This window comes from Mobula birostris, chromosome 2 (assembly GCF_030028105.1).
Source record: "Mobula birostris isolate sMobBir1 chromosome 2, sMobBir1.hap1, whole genome shotgun sequence".
In the NCBI taxonomy this organism is placed as follows: Eukaryota; Metazoa; Chordata; class Chondrichthyes; order Myliobatiformes; family Myliobatidae; genus Mobula; species Mobula birostris.
Window position 1 is genome coordinate 233,861,742 of NC_092371.1, and position 21,148 is coordinate 233,882,889.

The window sequence follows — 21,148 nt, forward strand, 5'->3', positions numbered from 1 at the left end:
TACAACGCTAGAAGTAACATTCTCAAAACTAAGACCCTGCTGTTAGTGCTAATTGGACATCTGCTTAAATAATACAGCTAACATGGAATCCCTGAGCCTACCAAAATTGACAAGCACAAACAGGAATCAGTAGGAAACTGCATTTCAAAGAACAAGTTGCTCGAGATAAACACAATGAACTCCAAACTATTGACGACTGTCATTAAACAACAATTAACCAATTCAGGTGCTCTAAGAACCTCAGAGCTCAATGCTCTCCATCGCCCCACACAGGCTCAGAGCTCCATAGACAGGTTCTATATGCCTTCCTTCCACTGGAGATACAAAGCACTGCAGATGCTGGAATCTGGAGCAACAAACAATCTGCTGGAAGAACTTAGAGGACTGGGCTGCATTTGTGGGAGCAAAGGAATTGTTGACATTTTGGGTGAAAACCCTACATGAGTCCTGATGCAGGGTTTTGAACTGAAATGTGATCAATATATTTTCTCCCACAGATGCGTTTGACTTGCCGAGTTCTTCCAACAGATTGTTTGTGATGTCTTCTTTCAATAACTAGCAATAACATGACTACAGTACAATGCACAGTACTTCATTAAACATTCAGTTGATTTACACCCTTTGTGGGTAGCTTGAAATTATAGGCTTCATTTCACTAAATAACCACGATTTAGCCTTTGAAAAGAACAATCAAGAAAATTACCCCTGGGATTTGGGCACTTTACTAAGTCACCATGGATTAATAGTGAAAAAAACTTGATTGAAATATTTGATGTAACACTAAGAGTTTGAGCTTAAAAGATGACCTATTTTCAAGTGTTCTTTGAATTGTCTTACTTTTTTCCTTCAGTGTCATTCTTTTGTGTCCACAGAACAATATAATAACTGGCTGTCAGGCTTCGACTTGGAAAGTGAGAAGTTCACGATATCGAATCTCCTGGTTGACAGGACAGAAATAAGAGATCTTTACACAAAATTGGTATACTTTGTTTTAAGTAGTGATTGTGATCATTTAAGATGTCATATCTACAGTATGTTGCTTACAGTTATATCAATGCAAAAGTTGTTTCTTTTTTGATCTTCCTACCCCAAATAGCTTTTTATTGGTTTGAAAATAAAATTGGGCTGCACAGTAAGGGTATTCTATTTAAATGAGCTTTAGAAAATGATTGCTACATTTTGAAATATCTTCTTTAACTTTAAGATATTGTTTTTGCAAATTGAAAAAATACAATTGTCTTCTTTTGGGAAGCAATATTTCTACATAGACTCAATGGTTTGGTGCGACTACAACTAGAGGCCATGGGTTAAGGGTGAAAGGTGAAATGTTTAAGAGGAACATGAGGGGAAGCTTCTTCCCTCAGACAGTGGTGAGAGTGTGGAATAGGCTGCCAGTGCAAATGGTGCGTGCAAGCTTGAGTTCAAAGTTTAAAAGAAGTTAGGATAGGTACATGGATAGTAGGAGAATGGAGGGCTATGTTCCTGGTGCAGGTCGATGGGATTAGGCAGTTTAAACAGTTCAGCAGGGACTAGATGGGCTGAAGGGTCTATTTCTATGCTGTATTTTTCTGTGACTCTATGACTCGTAGATTAAACGATTAATCACGCATTTTGAAAGACTTGGGGTTAACCTTCAAAGTTCAAGGTACAAATTATGAATTTATAACCTTCCATTTTATATAATGCTTGAGAAGCATATTTTTATCAATAGATACAAAATATACATTTTTATACTAATTGCTCACATGTGTGTTCCTACCTGGCTTTAATACTTTACATGTTTATGACAGGTCCCGAGTGAAGTGGCTCATAATGACTTCTGGTGTCGGTATTTCTATAGAGTACATCAACTTCATCAGGTTAGCATAACAGTGCACGGAAATTTCTTTTTCTTTTTAAATCTTTTTATTGAATAAGTATACAAAAGGGTAAGCCATATAGGCACTAATACACTGTTAGAATATAATAAAATTACAGGAGATATTAATACAGAAAAGAAAGTGATGCAAACAATGTAATTTAAACATAACATACTAAGGTAACGTAATAGTATACTAATTTATATATATATATCAATAGAGAAAAGGGAAAAAAAAACCCCAAAAAAAACCCACCGTGCAACTAAACTAAAAGCAAAGCAAAGCAATGGACTAACTTGGAACCAAATAGAGTTAAAGAACTTAAAATCACGTCCTCAAACCCGACCTCCATTAAAAACAGTAAAAAAAAACAAGAAGGGTATACAAATATGGAGCAAAAAAGAGAAGAAAAAAAATTACATTAAATGAAAATATTGAATAAAAGATCTCCAGGTCTGTTCAAATTTAAGTGAGGAATCATAAAGATTGCTTCTAATTTTCTCCAAATTCAAGCATAATATCATCTGAGAAAACCAAAAAAAGGTGGTTGGAGCGTTAAGCTCTTTCCAATATTGTAAGATACATCTTTTCGCCATTAAAGTAAGAAATGCAATCATTCTACGGGCTGAAGGAGAAAGATTACTGGAAATTTTAGGTAGTCCAAAGATAGCAGTAATAGGGTGAGGAGAGATATCTATATTCAATACCTTTGAAATATTAAAAATGTCTCTCCAAAAGGTTTCCAAAGTAGAACAAGACCAAAATATATGAGTTAAAGAGGCTATCTGCCCTGGGCATCTATCACAAAAAAGACTAATATGAGAATAAAAGCGAGCTAATTTATCTTTGGACATATGTGCTCTATGAACAACTTTAAATTGAATTAGGGAATGTTTAGCACAGATAGAGGAAGTATTGACTAATTGTAAAATCTGCCCCAGTCTTCCACGGAAATAATAGACCCCAATTCCTGTTCCCAATCTACTCTAATCTTATCAAATGGAGCTTTCCTAAGTTTCATAATAATATTATAAATCATAGCCGATGCACCTTTCTGACATGGATTAAGGTTAATTATAGTATCTAAAATGTATGTAGGAGGAAGCATTGGAAAAGAAGAAAGTATAGTACCTAGGAAATTTCTAACTTGTAGATATCTAAAAAAATGTATTCTTGATAAATTATATTTATTAGATAATTGTTCAAAAGACATAAGGGAATCATCCAAAAACCATGAAATACCCTTAGTCTTCCAAATTTGAAAAACACAATCCGTAAAAGAGGGAGGAAAAAATATGTTACCTAAAATAGGAATCGCTAGCCCAAATTGGTTAAGGTCAAAAAATTTTCTGAATTGGAACCAAATACGTAAGGTATATTTAACTATCGGGTTAGATACCTGTTTAAGGCGTTTCAAATTGAAAGGAAGAGAGGAACCTAAAATAGAGCCAAGTGTATAGCCCTGAACAGATTGTAATTCCAATGCTACCCATTTAGGAATGGATAGTATATCCTGGTCAAGTAACCAAAATTTCATATGTCGAATATTGATTGCCCAATAATAGAATCTAAAGTTAGGTAATGCCAAACCTCCATCTCTCTTAGCCTTCTGTAAATGTATTTTACCCAGTCTCGGGTTTTTATTTTGCCAAATAAGTGAAGAAATTTTTGAGTCAACTTTATCAAAAAAAGATTTTGGAACAAAAATCGGTAATGCCTGAAATATATATAGAAATTTTGGCAGAAAAAACATCTTAACTGCATTAATACGACAGTGCATGGAAATTTCTGAGCAAAGCACTACCAATTCGCAACCTGAGGATAATAAATAATCTCAGCATCATTACAATATTGCGGCAGGAGTTGGATGGGGGAAGGTGGTGAGCATAGGTGTGATTTGCCATGAAAGAACTTACGTTTGTACACCTGAGTTCTGGATACTTTAAGATGACTGTGAGAATCACTCCGACTGAGCAGCAACTTAACCCCGAAAGTTATCTGTTGACTATTGATAAGTCTTTGGTTCAATCATAACTTACTTTACAATAAAGAAGAAGAGTAGGATGACACTATCAGAAAACAAACAACAGAACAGAAACATAAAGCTAATGATATATAGGTCCGAATATTGGGATTTGAGGTGTGAGGGAAAACTCAAACCATAACAGATTAGAAGTCTATCCTGCATGTCAATGACAGTGATGCCTCCCTTCCTGATAGGCTAAATGCCTTTATGCATGATTTGACACAATGAATGATACGACATTGAGGAAAGCCCCCTCTCCCCTTGAGTAATGGGCACCCCATCCTGTCTGGCTGTAGCCAGGGTGAGGAGGATCCAGCCTAGGGTAAACCCACACAAAGATCCAGGCCTGGACAACATAACTAGTCAGGTGCTGAGGGATTGTGTAGCCCAGCTAAAAGAGGTCTTAACAGACATCTTTAATATCTCTTTGCAACAGTCCACTCTCTCTGCAGGCTTCAAGACGGCCGCCATTATTCTGGTGCTCAAGTGTATGATGGTAACTGGTCTAAATGATTATCATCCAGTGGCACTGACCTCAATAATCATAAAGTGGTTTGAGTGGCTGGTAATGGATCATATAAAATCCCACCTTCCAGCTACATTGGTCCCTGTCCAGTTTGCCTATCATTCAAACTGGCACATTGATGATCCTATACAACAGGATGTTGTTCATCAGCTTCAGTTCGATGTTTAACATGATCATCCCTCAGAAGCTGGTGAGTAAACTGTCCTCGTTGGGACTCAACACCCCTCTCTGGAACTAGATCTTAGACTTTTGATGGAAAGACCCTCATCATTCCAAGTTGGCAGCAACATCTCAAGCTCCATCACGCTGAGCACGGGTGCCCACCAGGATTGTGTGCTCGGTCTACTTATATTCGTACTGCTGACTCATGACAGCACAGCCAGACTGAGCTCAAACTACAAGTTTGCCAATGTTACAACCATCGTTGCCCTCGTCAGCAACAAAGATGAGTCAGCATAGAGAGGCTTGTCAAATGGTGTGAGAACAACAACCCGAGTCTCAACATAGAAAAGACAAAAGAGATGATTGTGGACTTCAGGGAGGCACTGGTCAACCACTCTCCATTGCGCATCAATGGCTCTGCCGTGGAGAGAGTGAAAAGCCCAAAGTTCCTTGGTGGGCACATAATGGATGATCTAACCTGAACCCACAACGCCTCCACAATAGTCAAGAAGGCACAACAGCATCTACACTTTCTGAGAAGATTGAGGTGTGCAAGGCCCCCGTTCCTGTTCTAAAAGCTTTATACAGGACTACCATTGAGAGAGTCCTGTCTGGCTGCAGTATTGTGTGGTAAAGAAGCTTCAAGCCATTGGACCATGAGACCCTACAGATGATAATAGAAACCACTAAGAACATCACCAGAGTCTTCCTCCCCACTTTTGGTGACATTAACTGAGAGTGTTGTAGATTGAGGACCTGTTGAATTATTGAGGATCTCTAGCATGCATCCCACAATCTCTTTTGACCCACTACTGTCAGGAAGAAGTGACATGAGCATTAGGGCTAGGACAGCCAGAATGGGTAACAGCTTCTTCTCCCAGCTTGTGTGACTAATGAATACCCTGCCTGCCACCACTGAGGTCTCATTACTAGGCCAGATAGCTGTTTATTGTTTACCTGTGCTGTGCACTACATGCACTTGGAATTATAATCTATTAACTTATTTGGGGTAATATTTTGTTTTTATGTGCTGTGTGTGATATATGTTATGTAGGTGCCCCATGGTCCCAGAGGAACATTGTCTCATTTAGTTGTGTCTATGTGCAGTCAGATGTCAATAAACTTGCTATTGTTGGCGAAACTCAAACAAAAACAGATCCACTCAGCAGGGTTCTTTAACCCAAAGGCATCAGCAATAGACTTTAAGAAGCTGAAGTTTTTTTTTCATTTTAGTGAAAAAGAACTGAGACATAGGCTAGGGCAGTGGTGTTTTTGTGGTAACAAAGAATTCCACATCAGGTCTAAGTGTTGTAACCTGTTGTTGATCCATTGCCTTCCAAGTAAGCTCTCCCAAAGTGATTGAGAAATAGTATTAGAGGTGCACAAAATAATAATTGGATCAAGCTTGTTGGATCATAGTATTCATAGTTAGGACCATTGGAGGAAGTGTTTCAAAGCATTAAGGAATGACTTGTGTATCAGATATGGACAGCCATTCCTTCTGGGATCAGATGTAGTTTATGCAGTCATGTACCACAGTCAACAATTCAAATCTTTACCTGTTGTCCTTCCCCTCCTTAACAATGCATTAAACCTCAATGTAAATTTATTATCAAAGTACATATAGTCACCATATACAATCCTAAGATTCATTTTCTTGTGGACATACTCAATAAATCCATGATAGGATAATAACAATAATAGAATCAATGCAACACAGCACCAGCTTGGGAATTCAACCAGTGTAGAAAAGACACAAATTGTGCAAATACAAAAAGAAATAATAATAAATATTAAGAACATGAGATGAAGAGTCCTTGAAAGTGAGTCCACAGGTTATGGGAACATATCAATGATGATGTGAAGTTACTCCCTTTGGGTAACGAGCCTGATGGTTGAGGGGTAATAACTGTTCTTGAACCTGGTGGCTCAAGAAGAGTCCTGAGGCTCCTGTACTTTCTCCCTGATGGCAGCAGTGAGGGGAGAGCACGTCCTTGGTTCCTGGGTGGTGGGGGTCCCTGATGATGGATGTTGCTTTCCTGCGACAACATTTTGTGTAGATGAAATTATGGCAAGATTTTGTTATGGCAAGATAAAGTTTGAAACAAAAGGAGTTCTGCAGTATTTAAAAGGACATGATATTACAGTTTAATCTTTAGATATAATCCTTGTTCTAACCTTTAATTAGGAGGAAGCAAGGAGAACAGCTCTGAAAGAAAGAGCAGAGCAAACTGTGCACTCTGAGGACCTCAAGTGGGATGATGAAGGTATAGAAATCTTTTGATAATCCTCTTGAAATGTTTTTGGAATAAATTAAAGTAAATCTTATACAAAAAACAATTCAGAAATAAGAACTTATACACAATCCTAGGTAATTTATCCATAGGTAAATTGAACAATAGTTTCAATTATATCTTATTATCTTCTAATCCATAATGTCAGAATCAGGCTTAATATCACCAGCATATGTTGTGAAATTTGTTCACTTTGCAACAGCAGGTTAATGCAATGTATGATAAATAGAAAAAATGAATTACAGTAAGTATACTGTATATATCTATATTAAATAACTAAGTTAAAATAAGTATTGCAAAAGTAGTGAGGTTGTTTTCATGGGTTCAATGTCCATCAGAAATCAGATGGCAGAAGGGAAGAAACTGTTCCTGAATTGTTGATCGTGTGCCTTCAGGCTTCGGTACCTCCTTCCTGATGGTAACAATGAGAAGAGGGCATGTTCTGAGTGGTGGGTGTCCTTAATGATGGGAAGCCGCCTTCCTGAAGCATCGCTCCTTGAAGATGTTTTGAATGCTATGACGGCTAGTACCCATGATGGAGCTAATTTTACAAGTTTCTGCAACTTACTTCGATCTTGTGCAATAGCCCCCATCCACCCCCCATACCAGACGGTGAGGCAGCCTGTCAGAATGCACTCCACCGTACATCTGTAGAATGTATATGTGTATATGTAATATTTTAATGTATATCAATAAAGTACAACAGTTGGATACATTCAAGCTTGTTGATATTTTCAAGATTGAACTAATGGTCTTTCCCACTAATTAATCCAAATGTACCAGATAAATCAATAGAATTACTCATTAGATTATTAGTGTTTCTACACATCTGATGCATCTTTTAGGTAATATAAACAAAGGCAAAGTAGTGGTATTATCATAAAGACTGTTCATTAACACCACAATAAGACATGAAAAAAAATGAGAAATGTGATCCTCTAACTTTTGTTTTTCTGCTCAGATGAATTTGATACCTCAAGTGCTGAAGATAGACCAAATTATAGAAATCTGGAAACTGAAGACATACACAACAGCTTGAAGCCAAGAGGAACTTCTGAAAAATCAGAACCTGGTCTAGGAATCACCATGGCAAGTCTACCAGAAGGCACATCGCATGAACCCCAGCAACTTGCAAAGCTTTCTGTTGCAGACAGTGAAAGAATCAAATGTAAAGCCTCTGTGGGGGAAGCCAGGAAAATGGCAGAACCATTGCTGAAAATTGAAAGACCGCATGGGTGTAAAAGTTCTTCAAAGGAAGAAGGAATGCATAATGAAATGCTGGAGTGCAAATATGCTGACGTGGATGCTACAGACTCTGCTGAGTGTCCCCTCTCTACTTCTAACCTAAGAAATATTGAGAATATACATTCACTGTCTAACATTGGCCAAAATTCAAAATTACAATTTGATTATAATGTCAAAGAATCAACTTTAGCAAAAGGTGAGATTTTCTTTAACCATATCAAACTGCATTTCAAACATATTTATTTTCCTACAGGATTTTTCTGACAGTTTTTACTTTTTCCCTCTTCTTGTAGGTTTTTTTTTGCTTGACACCTGTCATTGTGTCATATCTGGGACAGGTTCTAACTTGGGATTACACTTATAGCCTGGTGGTGAGTCACAACAGGCACTTGGAGAATGATTTAAACTACACTTTTTTCCAATCTAAGCTGCACTTTGCACAAACACAAGGCATTCTGCGGATCTTGGATATCTTATGCAACACTCACAAAATGCTGGGAGTACTCTGCTAGTCAGGCAGCATTTCTGATGACACCCTTCAGCAGGATACCTTGTACAAGCTGAGTTGGAAACCCATAGTTTCTGCATAGCAATGGGTTAGTGAATGCCAAATGATTTTTCTCTCAACAGGTCAGATTCTGGGATTGATTCATACAGCTCTGTGACTCTGCTCAATGAATAATCAGAAAAGCAATTTTATTTCCAATTCTGTGTCAATTTTTTTGTTCTTAAAATCTAAGATTGGTCATCAGTAGTTTAGTTACTTACTTAAGCCCATCACCCCTACTGGGGCTTAAGCTGCTGACAGCATCTCGCCAGAGTCCTCGGTTATAGACCAGTCTTTCAAGTTGTCCCCAGGTGTAGCCCATCTTCAAAGATCCTTCCTCTCCCAGGGATGAGGACTTTGGAGCTTCTGTTGGTGTTTCTGTAGAACTGAGTGTTTATGGGATGGGGTATACAAGCCCATTGCTCAATCCTCCTTCTTTCACAGCCGAACAGAGTTCATCAGTAGATTACCAGTTGTTTAAATTCTTATCTGAACCTCACTTACTGGTACAGTTTCTATTACATCACTTGTCAGTTTTATTTTTATTGTAATTAGATGTACTAGAGTTATGATTTAGTCCTTCTGTCACAGCACCTTAGCTATATAATAAACTATTGTTTACTGTACTTATACGAAAGGAAAATACCAAGGTTTTGGAAATCTGAAATAAAAATAGAAAATGCTTGCAACACACATCAAAGTTGCTGGTGAACGCAGCAGGGCAGGCAGCATCTCTAGGAAGAGGTACAGTTGACGTTTCGGGCCAAGACCCCTTGTCAGGACTAACTGAAAGAAGAGGTAGTAAGAGACTTGAAAATGGGAGGTGGAGGGGGAGATCCAAAATGATAGGAGAAGACAGAAGATGGAGCCAAGAGCTAAACAGTTGATTGGCAAAAGGGATATGAGAGGATCATGGGACAGGAGGCCCAGGGAGAAGGAAATGGGGGAGGGGGGGGACCCAGAGGATGGGCAAGGGGTATAATCAGAGGGACAGAGGGAGAAAAAGGAGAGAGAGGGAAAGAATGTGTGTAAATAAATAAATAACGGATGGGGTACAAAGGGGAGGTGGGGCATTAGTGGAAGTTTGAGAAGTCAATGTTCATGCCATCAGGTTGGAGGCTACCCAGACGGAATATGCTTACTCATTCAAGCAGTATCCATGAAGAGAGAAGTAGCATCAAGTTGACAATCTTTGATCACAACTGGGAAAAAATGAAGAGTGGGAACAAATTTTAAGCACATACAAGAGGAGGAAAAGAAAGGGAAAGGACAAAGATTACAGGAAAAGTGCTGATAAAGTGGAAGACAGGAGATATTAATTAATGAAGGGTTTTTAGAGCAAAGGGACAGAGGATGGTTCTGTGCAAACTGTTTTCTCTGTGAAATGCCTGTTCCATTTGGAATTCTTTATGTAATGAAGCAATCCATGTTTGCAAGCAGAAAGGCTTGGGTAACAGTTAACATGGACCAATGGTTTTGCCCTTTAGGTGCCAGGCAGACCACCTCCTTTCAGAAAGTGTTTAACAATCTAACAATCTACCCTCGACATGTGTACTATGACATTACTATCGCCAACTTTCCATTATGAACATCCTGTAGGAGTATTCCAATATGTTTTTCCATGGCTTCCTCAATGGTTGTGATGAAGCCACACTCGGGCTGGAGGAACAACACCTTATATTCCATCTGGGTAGCCTCCAACCTGATGGCATGAACATCTAGTAATGCCCCCACCCCACCTTCACCATTCCCCATCCCCATTTCCCTCTCTCACCTTATTTCCTTGTCTGCCCAACACCTCCCTCTGGTGCTCCTCCCTTTTTTCCTTTCTTCCATGGCCTTCTCTCCTCTCCTATCAGATTCCCCCTTCTCCAGTCCTGTAGCTCTGTCACCAATCAACTTCCCAACTCTTTACTTCACTCCTCCCCCTCCCAGTTTCACCTATCACCTTGTGTTTCCACTTCCCCTTCCCCTCCCCACAGTTTTTAACTCTAATCCTCATCCTTTTTTCTCCAGTTGGAAATGTTGACTTGGCCCAAAATGTTGACTGTTTACTCTTTTCCATAGATGCTGCCTAGCCTTCTGAGTTTCTCCAGTATTTTGTGTATGTTGTTTGGATTTTCAGCATCTGCAGATTTTCTCTTGTTTGAAATACAACGATGGATGGTTATGGGGGGATGAAGAGCAGTCAATGCTGCAAAGCAACTTGCATGAGAACCTGTAACAGTAATTACTTCTCAGTATTGACTGACCCCACCCACAGTCTTCAAACCTAAACCTTTCGTTCTATTTTTCCTACCTTTGTACTTTCATTTCTATACTGAGTGTTGGTTTTGTGTATAGCACAGCCATACTGACATTTTCCTGTAAGCAGCCTTGCATTCTGTGTTCACTTTAGATTCAATTCCATCTCAAATACCAGAGGGCATGAATTTGGGTAGGTGGGGGGGGGGTCGGTTAAGTGCAAAGAAAATGCGTTGGTGTGGTTGTTTTTTCACACTGAGAGTGGTGGGTGCCTAGAGTGTGTTGCTTGGAGTGGTAGTGGAAGCAAGCACAATCGGAGTAGTCTCGAGTGAGCATGAAATGGAGGTGTATGGGCATTGTGTAGGCATTGGTGATTAGGGGACATGTCATTACTAGTTTCATTAGTTTGGCATGTTATGGGCCAAAGGGAATTTCCTTGTGCCGTACGGTTCTGTGTTCTATGTTTCAACGTGTACATTTTCATTCTTGGTTCAATTATACTGACCTCGAGCCAGCATATATCAAATATTCCCTGTTTGCTTCTGGAAGTCTGATCAGTCCAAAACTCCAGACTCATTTTTAGTGTTACAACTGAAGCATAAAGATATGTTGTATTTCTCTTTGTCCCTAATGGGTCAAATCTGTTAACACACCAATGCTTTCATAAAGATTCAGTTGTGGAGGATAACGTGTTGGATGGTGGGGTGGAATGGAAAGTTGCGTCCTGGGAACAGATGTGGCAGAGGCAAAGAAACTGAGAAAATGGAATACCATTTTTACAGGAGACAGGATGGGAAGAGGTACGGTCCAAAAAACTGTGGGTAACTTGTTGGCTGATATCTCTGTGATTTTCATGGAGCTTTACTGATTATGGTTGTGACTAGTGAGTTTCTATTTCAGCTCAAGACTTTATTTCTGATGATTATTTCTGTCTTGGATAATAGATTGGTTTTCATCCCTGCCTTTCATTCCTCCAACGTTATCTTCCAGTTCACATTTCTCCTAGGTGGCGCTGCTGCTCCGGCACAATGATGCCTTTCATAGTTGTGTATTACTGTGAGGTAAAATTGCCAGAGGACAGTTGAAATTCTGCTTTTAACAAATTACAATGTAGACCAGCCTCTGACAATGACATGAATTTTATAACATATTTCAGTTTAGATACATGCTAAAGGCCAGAACAGGATAGGCTTTTTCCCATTGAGGGTGGGGGAGATTCAAACAAGAAGACATGAGTTGAGAGTTAAAAGGCAAAAGTTTAGGGGTATCATGAAGGGGAACTTCTTTACTCAGAGAGTGGTAGCTGTGTAGAATGAGCTTCCAGCAGAAGTGGTTGAGGCAGGTTCGATGTTATCGTTTAAAGTTAAATTGGATGGATATATGGACAGGAAGGGAATGGAGGGTTATGGGCTGAGTGCAGGTCGGTAGGACTAGGTGAGAGTAGGAGTTCCGCATGGACTAGAAGGGCCAACATGGCCCGTTTCCGTGCTGAAATTGTTATATGGTTATATATGGTTATATTTCCACATATTTACTGATCACTGTTAAGAGATTTTGTTAAAATGTTATGTCTGTGTTTATGTGTACATAATAAAATGACGATATTAAATTGAGATGGTGCAAGTGGGGATGAGAAGTTGGCCCCAAACACATTTTTAACTCTATCTGAAATCCTGTCTTTGACTGTTCTTTACAGAAAAACCAGCTTACCTTAAACCTGATCAATTACCAGACGGTTGAAAGGAAGCAGCTTAAGAGGAAAAGATTAAAGATTCAAACATTGGTCCAAAAAAATGATCAATGCTTTAAAATGAAAATGTAAAATAACGTTATTCTGTAAAAACCTGAACTGATGCACCAGGAGTTTAATAATGGCAGACGGCTTACACATTGTGTTTTTCACTTCTTAAAATATATAGTATTTCTTTTCGAATGACAGAGAAATTGAGTCTGCTTTGATCTTGTGCAGTTAAAATAGAGAAAAATGGATAATTTGCTTGAATAAGGTGGTACAGTACAGTAGCATAGCAATTAGTGTAACATTTTGCAGTGCCAGTGATCACCGATCCGGGTTCAATTCCAGTCACTGTAAGTACGCTCTCCCTGTGACCATGTGGGTTTCCTCCAGTTACTCCAGTTTCCTCCCACATTCCAAAGGTGTACCAGTGAGTAAATTGCAGGTATGCGGAGTTGATGCCAGAAGCAGGTGACACTTGTGGGTTGTGGCAGCACTTCCTTGGACTGTCTTGGTCATTGATGTAAATTACTCATGTTCTGAATTTTAGATGTAAACATAGAACTTATCATTAAATCTTTGAAATTTATACTGAGCAGTCCTGAGGAATTCTAAACTCAGGTACTCATATTGACATTGTCAGATCTCAGAAATAAAACCTATCAGACATTAGAAATAACCTGTAAAGTGTAATAATAACTTTAAAATAATATGTTTTTTGAGGCTTCTGTTGGTCAGGGTCAACCATGGAAATTGCATCTTAGCTGTTCAGATAAGCAGGCCAGGGCAGTACAGGGTAGCAAGCTGTCGCCCATGTAGCAGGCTCCCTCCCTCCACGCATCTGATGAACCCAAAGGAACGGCAGAGATCGATACAGTTTGCCACCATCAGCATCGCAGGATTTGTCAGTCAGCATTGAACTCAACCTAGGCCTCCCCTAGGGACTCTAGCTATGGTTTATTCCCAAAACCTTCCCCATGAGTGGATCTAACCACAAGGCAGCAAGGGTTTTCCTTCAGCTAGATGAGCTGGCAAACACGGCTCATCCAGGATTTCGCCCGAAGCAACTGGTTTTAAGACACCAGTAACCCAGCTTTGTTCTTCCTCCTGTCCGTAGAAACGGTTCCGCAGGGTTTAGTAGCTAAGCCATGTATGAAGACCAGTACAGAACAATATGTACTTTAAGTAAAACGTTTTACTTTTCACAGCAAATAATTATCAAACATCAGAAAGTAAAATTTATCAGCTGTCTGGACATATATCTTAAACCTAATACTAGTGGCACTAAGTTATGGTAGATAAGCAGGCAACTCAGTGTGGAGTTCTTTCAACAGATTGTTACAAGTACTGTGTATATCTGTGTGTTCTTCATTGCCTAGTAAGATGCTAGGAAAGCTGATAACAACACAGTTCCCACAATGGTTGATCAAGAATTGGAAGAATCAATGCAATTTTATAGTAATAGATGGTTGCAACTTTAATCATATTACCACTTCATACTCATATATATGTGGGATGGTAGAGAAGAAATATAACTATTTTGTAATTGTTTTCAGTGTTAGTCATAGTCATACTTTATTGATCCCGGGGGTAACTGGTTTTCGTTACAGTTGTACCATAAATAATAAATAGTAATAGAACCATAAATAGTTAAATAGTAATATGTAAATTATGCCAGTAAATTATGGAATAATTCCAGGACCGGCCTATGGCTCAGGGTGTCTGACCCTCCAAGGCAGGAGTTGTAAAGTTTGATGTTCACAGGCAGGAATGACTTCCTATGACACTCTGTGCTGCATCTCAGTGGAATGAGTCTCTGGCTGAATGTACTCCTGTGCCCACCCAGTACATTATGTAATGGATTGGAGACATTGACCAAGATGGCATGCAACTTAGACAGCATCCTCTTTTCAGACACCACCATGAGAGAGTCCAGTTCCATCCCCACAACATCACTAGCCTTACGAATGAGTCTGTTGATTCTGTTGGTGTCTGCTGCCCCAGCACACAACAGCAAACATGATAGCACTGGCCACCACAGACTCACAGAACATCCTTGTTCTTGTTAGGGGTGAGAGGTGGAGATGATCTGATTTAAGAGGTCAATGTGCCTACAGTACATGAAGTAAATGGAGATCTTTTTATTAAAGTCTTCAAAGTGGGTTAGGGTGGGTAATGAGGAAAAATTATTTTCAAGTGAGTCCATGTTGCTATACGACTTCCTCAATGTGCCCACATATAAAGGAGTGTGTAGGTTAGAATTTGGCCATTTCAAGCACTGTTGGAAAAAGAATATAAATGTAACGTACTTGAAATTCTCAGCAAGGTCTAGGAAAAGTGGAAATGTTGTAATGATGTAATGAATTGTCATACTGTTACCTTTGATCTTTAGCATATAAAAATGTCATCTAATAATGGGTCATGAAACTTGGTTCATGTTGCAACAGGTGCATGACCTATTTTGCAGAACTAAGCTATTACATGGTTATTAAGGCTTATGACGTTGTATTTTGAAAGGCCTTTTAACAAACAGAATATTAGAAAACAACTGGAAACTTTTTTCTGTAGCAAGATATAGTGAATTGCATCTTCATGTTTCTTTTTATTCATTTACAGAAAGCACCGCAAACTCTGTTGAAAACTGGGATGAAGACCTTGATCTAGATATGACTGAAGAAGAAATCCAGATGACTTTATCCCGAGCTGAAGACTTGGGAGAGGTGCTTGCTTTATTCTGCAATGTCTATGTGTCTATAGATTAGAAGGTGGCCACTAAACTACAATTAAAATTATTTTCCCTTATTTTGCAGCTTGAGATCGAAGAGTGGGAAGATTGGGTATGTGAACAGGAGTGAAATCTTTTGGCTCCTTTTGCTACAGTCAATAGAGTTGATTGCAAAAAAGCATTTGTAACCTGCACAATCAATTGCCTTTTTCTGCATTCTGCATCATGGTAGTCAGGTTTACAACTTTTTATAAATAATTGTCACTCTTAACTTATTGTGTAGCTTCATGAGGTAAGGAGTACAAATGTTTGTATATAAAACATTAAATTTCATTTATAGAAGCAAATGGTAGCCTTGGTTATTATTTTTGTAGAAAAAATATGAACTTTCCTTTTAAAGGTATTCAGGATTATTATATAGTCTTGTGGAATGCTGAAAGTGGGCCAGCACGGTAGCGTAGTGGTTAGCACAATGTTTTACAGTACCAGCAACCCCCGGTTCAATTCCCGCTGCTGCCTGTATGGAGTTCGCACGTTCGCTCCATGGTTTTCCTTGGGGCGCTCCAGTTTCCTCCCACAGTCCAAAGATGTACCGGTTGGTCATTGTAAATTGTCCCATGACTAGGCTAGAATTAAGTCAGTGGATTGCTGGGTGGTTTGGCTCAGAGGGCCAGAATTCCACGCTGTATCTCAATAAATAAATGAATAACTTTGATGGGTGTACATATGGGAGAGCCGTCATATTGTTCTAAACCTTATTAGCTGATTTTCTGTAGTGAAGGTAGCAGCCTTCTGCCATCACATCATGTAACTGATGGCAACTTCAGTATTTTAAACATGGGCACATGAAAATTGGTGTCAGTGGTCTATGCCAAGCAGATGGCTGGGCTTCTAATGGGTCTTAACATGTGAGAGAAAACATGGGTTAAATCTCCTCTACTTGTGATGGACTCTCACCACATAGTTTGCACTAGGTCTGAAGAGGAGAGAGGAATAGTAGTTCTTAATTTAAGTGAATGGAGACCTTTATTTTATGCATCTTAATTAGAAATACTTCCTTGGTTTTATTGACATTGAGTACGGGGTTGTTGTTAGGACACCAGTCAGCCAAATTTTCTTTCTTCTTCCTGTATGCTGATTCAGCCCACAAGAGCGGTGTCAGCAACAAACTTGTATATGTTGTAGGAGCTGTACTTAACCGCACAATCAGAGGTGTAAAGCAAGTAGAGAGGGGGCTAATTACACATCCTGTGCTGATGGAGATTGTGGAGATGTTTCTGCCAGTCCAGACTGACTGGGTCTACATGTGAGGAAATCCAGGATCCAATTGCACAAGGGGGTATTGAGGACCAAGTCTTGGAGTTTTCCGATTAGTTTTGGGGGGGATGATGGTGTTTAATGCTGAACTGTAATCGATAAAGAGCATGCTGATGTATGCATCTTTGCTGTCCAGATTTTCCATAGTTGTATAAACAGCCAACAAGATAGCATCTGCTGTAGACCGATTGCCTTGGTAGGTGAATTGGAGCAGATGCAAATCACCATTCAGACAGGGGTAGATATGATTCAACACCAGCCTTTCAAAACATTTCATCACTGTGGATGTAAGTGGCATTGGGTGCGAGTAATTTAGAGAGGTTACCATGCTCTTCTTGGGCACCAGTATGATTGAAGCCTGTTTGAAGCAGGAGGATACCACACACTGCTGGAATGAGAGATTGAAGATGTCCGTGAATACACCAGGCAGTTGGTCAGCATAGATCTTCAGTACTTGGCCAGACACTCCATCCGGATCATATGCTTTCCACTAGAGCCGGGGTTCCCAACCTTTTTTATACCATGGACACCTACCATTAAGCGAGGTGTCTGTGCACCCCAGGGCTAGAGAAACATTCTGGTTTCAGAAGCTTTCCACTGGAAAGGTGGTCAGTGATATATGGACTCGGTGGCCACTTTATTGCAGTAAGTGGAGGAGTGGATCCCGGTGAGGTCTACAGCTGCTGTAGCTCATCCACTTCAACGTTCGAAGTGTTGTGCGTTTAGAGATGCTGTTCTGCACACCATTATGTAAAGCACGCTTATTTGAGTTACTCTCACTTTCCTGTCAGCTTAAACCGGTCTAGCCATCCTCCTTTCTCATTAACAAGGTATTCTCACCCACAGAACTGCCACTTACTGGATGTATTTCTGTTTTTCACACCATTCTGTATAAGACTGCTGTGTGCTAAAATCCCAGGAGTTCAGCAGTTTCTGAGATACTCAAACCACCCCATCTGGCACCAACAATCATTCCACTGTCAAAGTCACTTAGATCACATTTCTTCCCCTTTCCTCTAACCTTTGACCTGTTTGGCATGGGTAACCCTCCGAAGAGCCAAAGCATAAAGCCCTGACCCAGCCAGTGTAATTCCCCGGGTCACTGAGGGCACGCAAGTCTCCACCAAACCACGACAAGGTTGTGGTTCTCTTGGAGGACTGCTGTGCGCAACACACTCAAAATGCTGGAGGAACTCAGCACTTATGGAGAGGAGCCGGCAATCGACGTTTTCGGTGGAGACCTTTCATCAGGACTTGAAAGGAAGGGGGAAGAGGCAAAGTAAGAAGGTGGTGGGGTTGGGAAGAGTAGAAACAGGCGGGTGATAGGTGAGACCAAGCGAGGGAGAAGGCGGATGAAGCCTCACTCAGTCACTGAGTCAGTGAGATCGGCAGATAATCGCTATGCCTGCGCCAGTCGCAGCAGTTTCGGTGATCCTCTCCTGCGCTTAGATTTAGTTATTTCCGGCTTGTAAAGAGATCGGGTTATGGCCCGCTCTCAGCAACGGAATCCTGAGGACTCGCTGCTTTGTGCACGCAAAGAAATACGCTCAAAGAAATACTTCAAGAAATACGCTCAGTGGCCACTTTATTCGGTACACCTGTCTACCTGCTTGTTAATACAATTTTCCTGACGAAAGGTTCCGGCCCGAAACGTCAACCGATCTTTTCCACGGATGCTGCCCGACCTGCTGAGTTCCTCCAGCATGTTGTGAGTGCTTCCAACCAGCCGATCACGTGGCAGCAACTCGATAGCACAAAAAAGCATGGAGATATGGTCAAGAGGTTCAGTTGTTCTAACATCAAAAAGGGGAAGAAATGTGACTTACTCCAGGTCCCCAATGTAAAGGAAGATAGCTTTATTTACGGCGCGGAATAGTTCCTTGGAGCCGCATTGCCCAGCAATCCTCCGAATTAATTTTAGCCTAATCATGGGACAATTTACAATGACCGACCGCTACATCTTTGGACTGTGGAAGGAAACTGGAGCACCCTAGGGTAACCCACGAGGTCACGGGGAGAACGTGTAAATTCCTTACAGGCAGCCGCGGGAATCCGCGTCGAGAGACCCCCATGGTAGACCCCCTGTTTCTGGATGGCAAAATGGATCACCGTCTGGTTAGTAGGGAAAGGTGAGGAAGTGGGATGTATACAGAATCAGCCTGGACAGGAAACACCTTCACCCGAGAGAGGGACCGGCTCCCAAGTAGGGTGTAAGGGTCTGGGGTCCAATGAGTAATACCGGCCGAGTGCGAGATTAGCGGAGCCAGGGATACCACACACGCTTAACACCCATTGGAGCAGGGAACCGAGCATGCCACGGGCTTTTGAACAGATCCCGATCAAAGCCATACATCTCCGGAGCAGTTCCTGTGTAAAGGGCAGCAGTCCCGGGAGCAGGCGCTAACGCAACGACAAAGCGTCTTTGTGACACATGAACCCGCGAGAGACATTTCAGCCCAAAGGCGGACAGCTGCTGTAGCGGCAGTAGCGGCGCGTCTCTTCATTACCGGACCCCGCACTACACTGACCGAGAGGGCTCTCTTATGGTAATGATGCCTTCACTGAGCAGAATAGAACATAGAATAGTACGGCACCGTATGTTAGAGCAATAACTTTAAACGTGGGAGTGGGCGGGAAGAGGCACTGTACGCGCTTGTTTAACTCTTGGGGTCCATAAAAGATTCAGGCCGAGACCCTTCCATCAGGAATTTCTGCCAGTTTGTTCATTGATGAAGTAGTATAACTTCCGTGCTTTATGGAGCAGGTTATTAATGAATACGCTTATATTAATAATTATAATTTATTTATTAATAATTTAACTAATTGGACGGAGCAGCAAATCTTAAACACAGATTATGCTGATGTTGGAACTACAGACCAGCACACACAATGCTGGAGGAACTCAGCAGGTCAGGCAGCATCTGCGGAAATGATTAAATAGTCGGCGTTGCCGGGCGAGACCCTTCTTCAGGACTGGTAAGGAAGGGGGAAGATGCCAGAATAAACAGGTGCGGGGTGGGAGGGGAGGGAGGATATCTAGAAGGTGATAGGTGAAACCAGGTGAATAGGAAAGGTAAAGAGCTGGAGAAGAGAGTACAACATAGGAAAAAGGGAAGGAGGAGGGGACCTTGCCGGAGGTGATGTGCACAAATTCCTGACCCTTTCTCGGCCCGAAACGTCAACTGTTTATTCGTTTCCATAGAGGCTGCTTAACCTGCTGAGTTCCTCCAGCATTTTGTAAGCATGTGTATTGCTCTGGATTTCCAGCATCTACAGAAATCCCCGTGTTTATAAATTCATAATACTGGAAGCCGAGTGAAGCAGTGTCTCCGGCGGTAGAGGGCTAATATTCCTACCCTTCTTTTTGGAACTGTTATGCCTTGGGAAGCCGTCGCTGCATTCCCACTTGCGTTTGTTGTCCGCCAAATATCACGATCCATCTGCAGGGATTCTCACCTAAACCCAACCCCTTCTGTCTGCATAATTGTTTACCAACTGCGTACAGGTTTAGGACTGGCTGTCTAATGAGCCAGGCTGGGATTGGATAGGTCTGGTTAAATGTTTGCGCAGCATACGCGCCCGCAATTCAGATTCATTCCCGGAGCAGAAGTAACTATTTTGGGCTGCGTGTTTTGGGTGGGGCAAAGGAACACGCTGAAAATAATCTAGATGAATGAGTGGCTCGTTTAGGACTCGAAACACAAACGTTTTCCATGCTTTAGGAAAGTTAACATCAAATTGTTGAAGGAACTGAGTCTTTATCCACAAAGGGAGATCCTGATAACACATTCAAAATATTTACTTCAAAAAGTATGCTAAAATAAATGGAAGTTTTCTCCCCTTTGAGTGGGATGTGTTGAACGTGAGGTTTCTATGTGTTTAACGCTCTGCTCTGTTCCCACCATCCCAGCTGTAGCTGGTAGGCTAACAACATGACAGGTGAGCTGACTGCTGTGCAGTCCCGGAGATTGCCGGAGGCGGGGGACTGTTCGATGTCAGTGGAACGTCAGGGTGAAGCGGGCTCCACGCCGCAGCGTCCAGGCTCCGCCTCAGACTTGGAGGCGTGCGCCGAGATACCCCCTTCGCCCCGTCACGGACGGTAAGACTGTCTCTCGTGTCTCGCGTATGTCGCTAGACTGGTCTCATTTGATAATTCCGGGCCGATTGCTGGCCGGAGTTTGCGGGTCGACGGCATTCCGCTCCCCCAGTGACCAGCAGGGAGCCTGGCCAGCTCACTCGGCGGAACGTGCCGTTTCTGACCATTGTGTTCAGTTCTGGTCCCCTCATTATAGGACGGATGTGAAAGCCCTGAGAGGCTGCAGAGGAGATTTACCGGGGTGTTTACTGGATTAGAGAGCATTTCTAATGAGGATAGGTTAAGTGAACTGGAGCTCTGGACCTGCAGTTGCTGGAGTTGAGAAGAATGGGGGAACGGGAGGGACCTCATTCGATTTCATCCACCGTGATG

General features: G+C 41.3%; 1 protein-coding gene across 1 annotated transcript in view; it reads left to right on the forward strand.

Annotated features, from left to right (window-relative positions):
- Positions 1–15,697, forward strand: part of LOC140210389 (BSD domain-containing protein 1-like) — a 30,461-nt gene extending 14,764 nt beyond the window's left edge. Inside the window, exons 6-11 of the mRNA XM_072279312.1 lie at positions 873–979; positions 1,791–1,859; positions 6,762–6,840; positions 7,829–8,308; positions 15,255–15,358; positions 15,449–15,697. Coding sequence (XP_072135413.1) covers positions 873–979; positions 1,791–1,859; positions 6,762–6,840; positions 7,829–8,308; positions 15,255–15,358; positions 15,449–15,493 — 884 coding nt within the window. The 3' untranslated portion in view covers positions 15,494–15,697. The remainder of the gene's footprint in view (positions 1–872; positions 980–1,790; positions 1,860–6,761; positions 6,841–7,828; positions 8,309–15,254; positions 15,359–15,448) is intronic.
- The last annotated feature ends 5,451 nt before the right edge of the window (positions 15,698–21,148 follow it).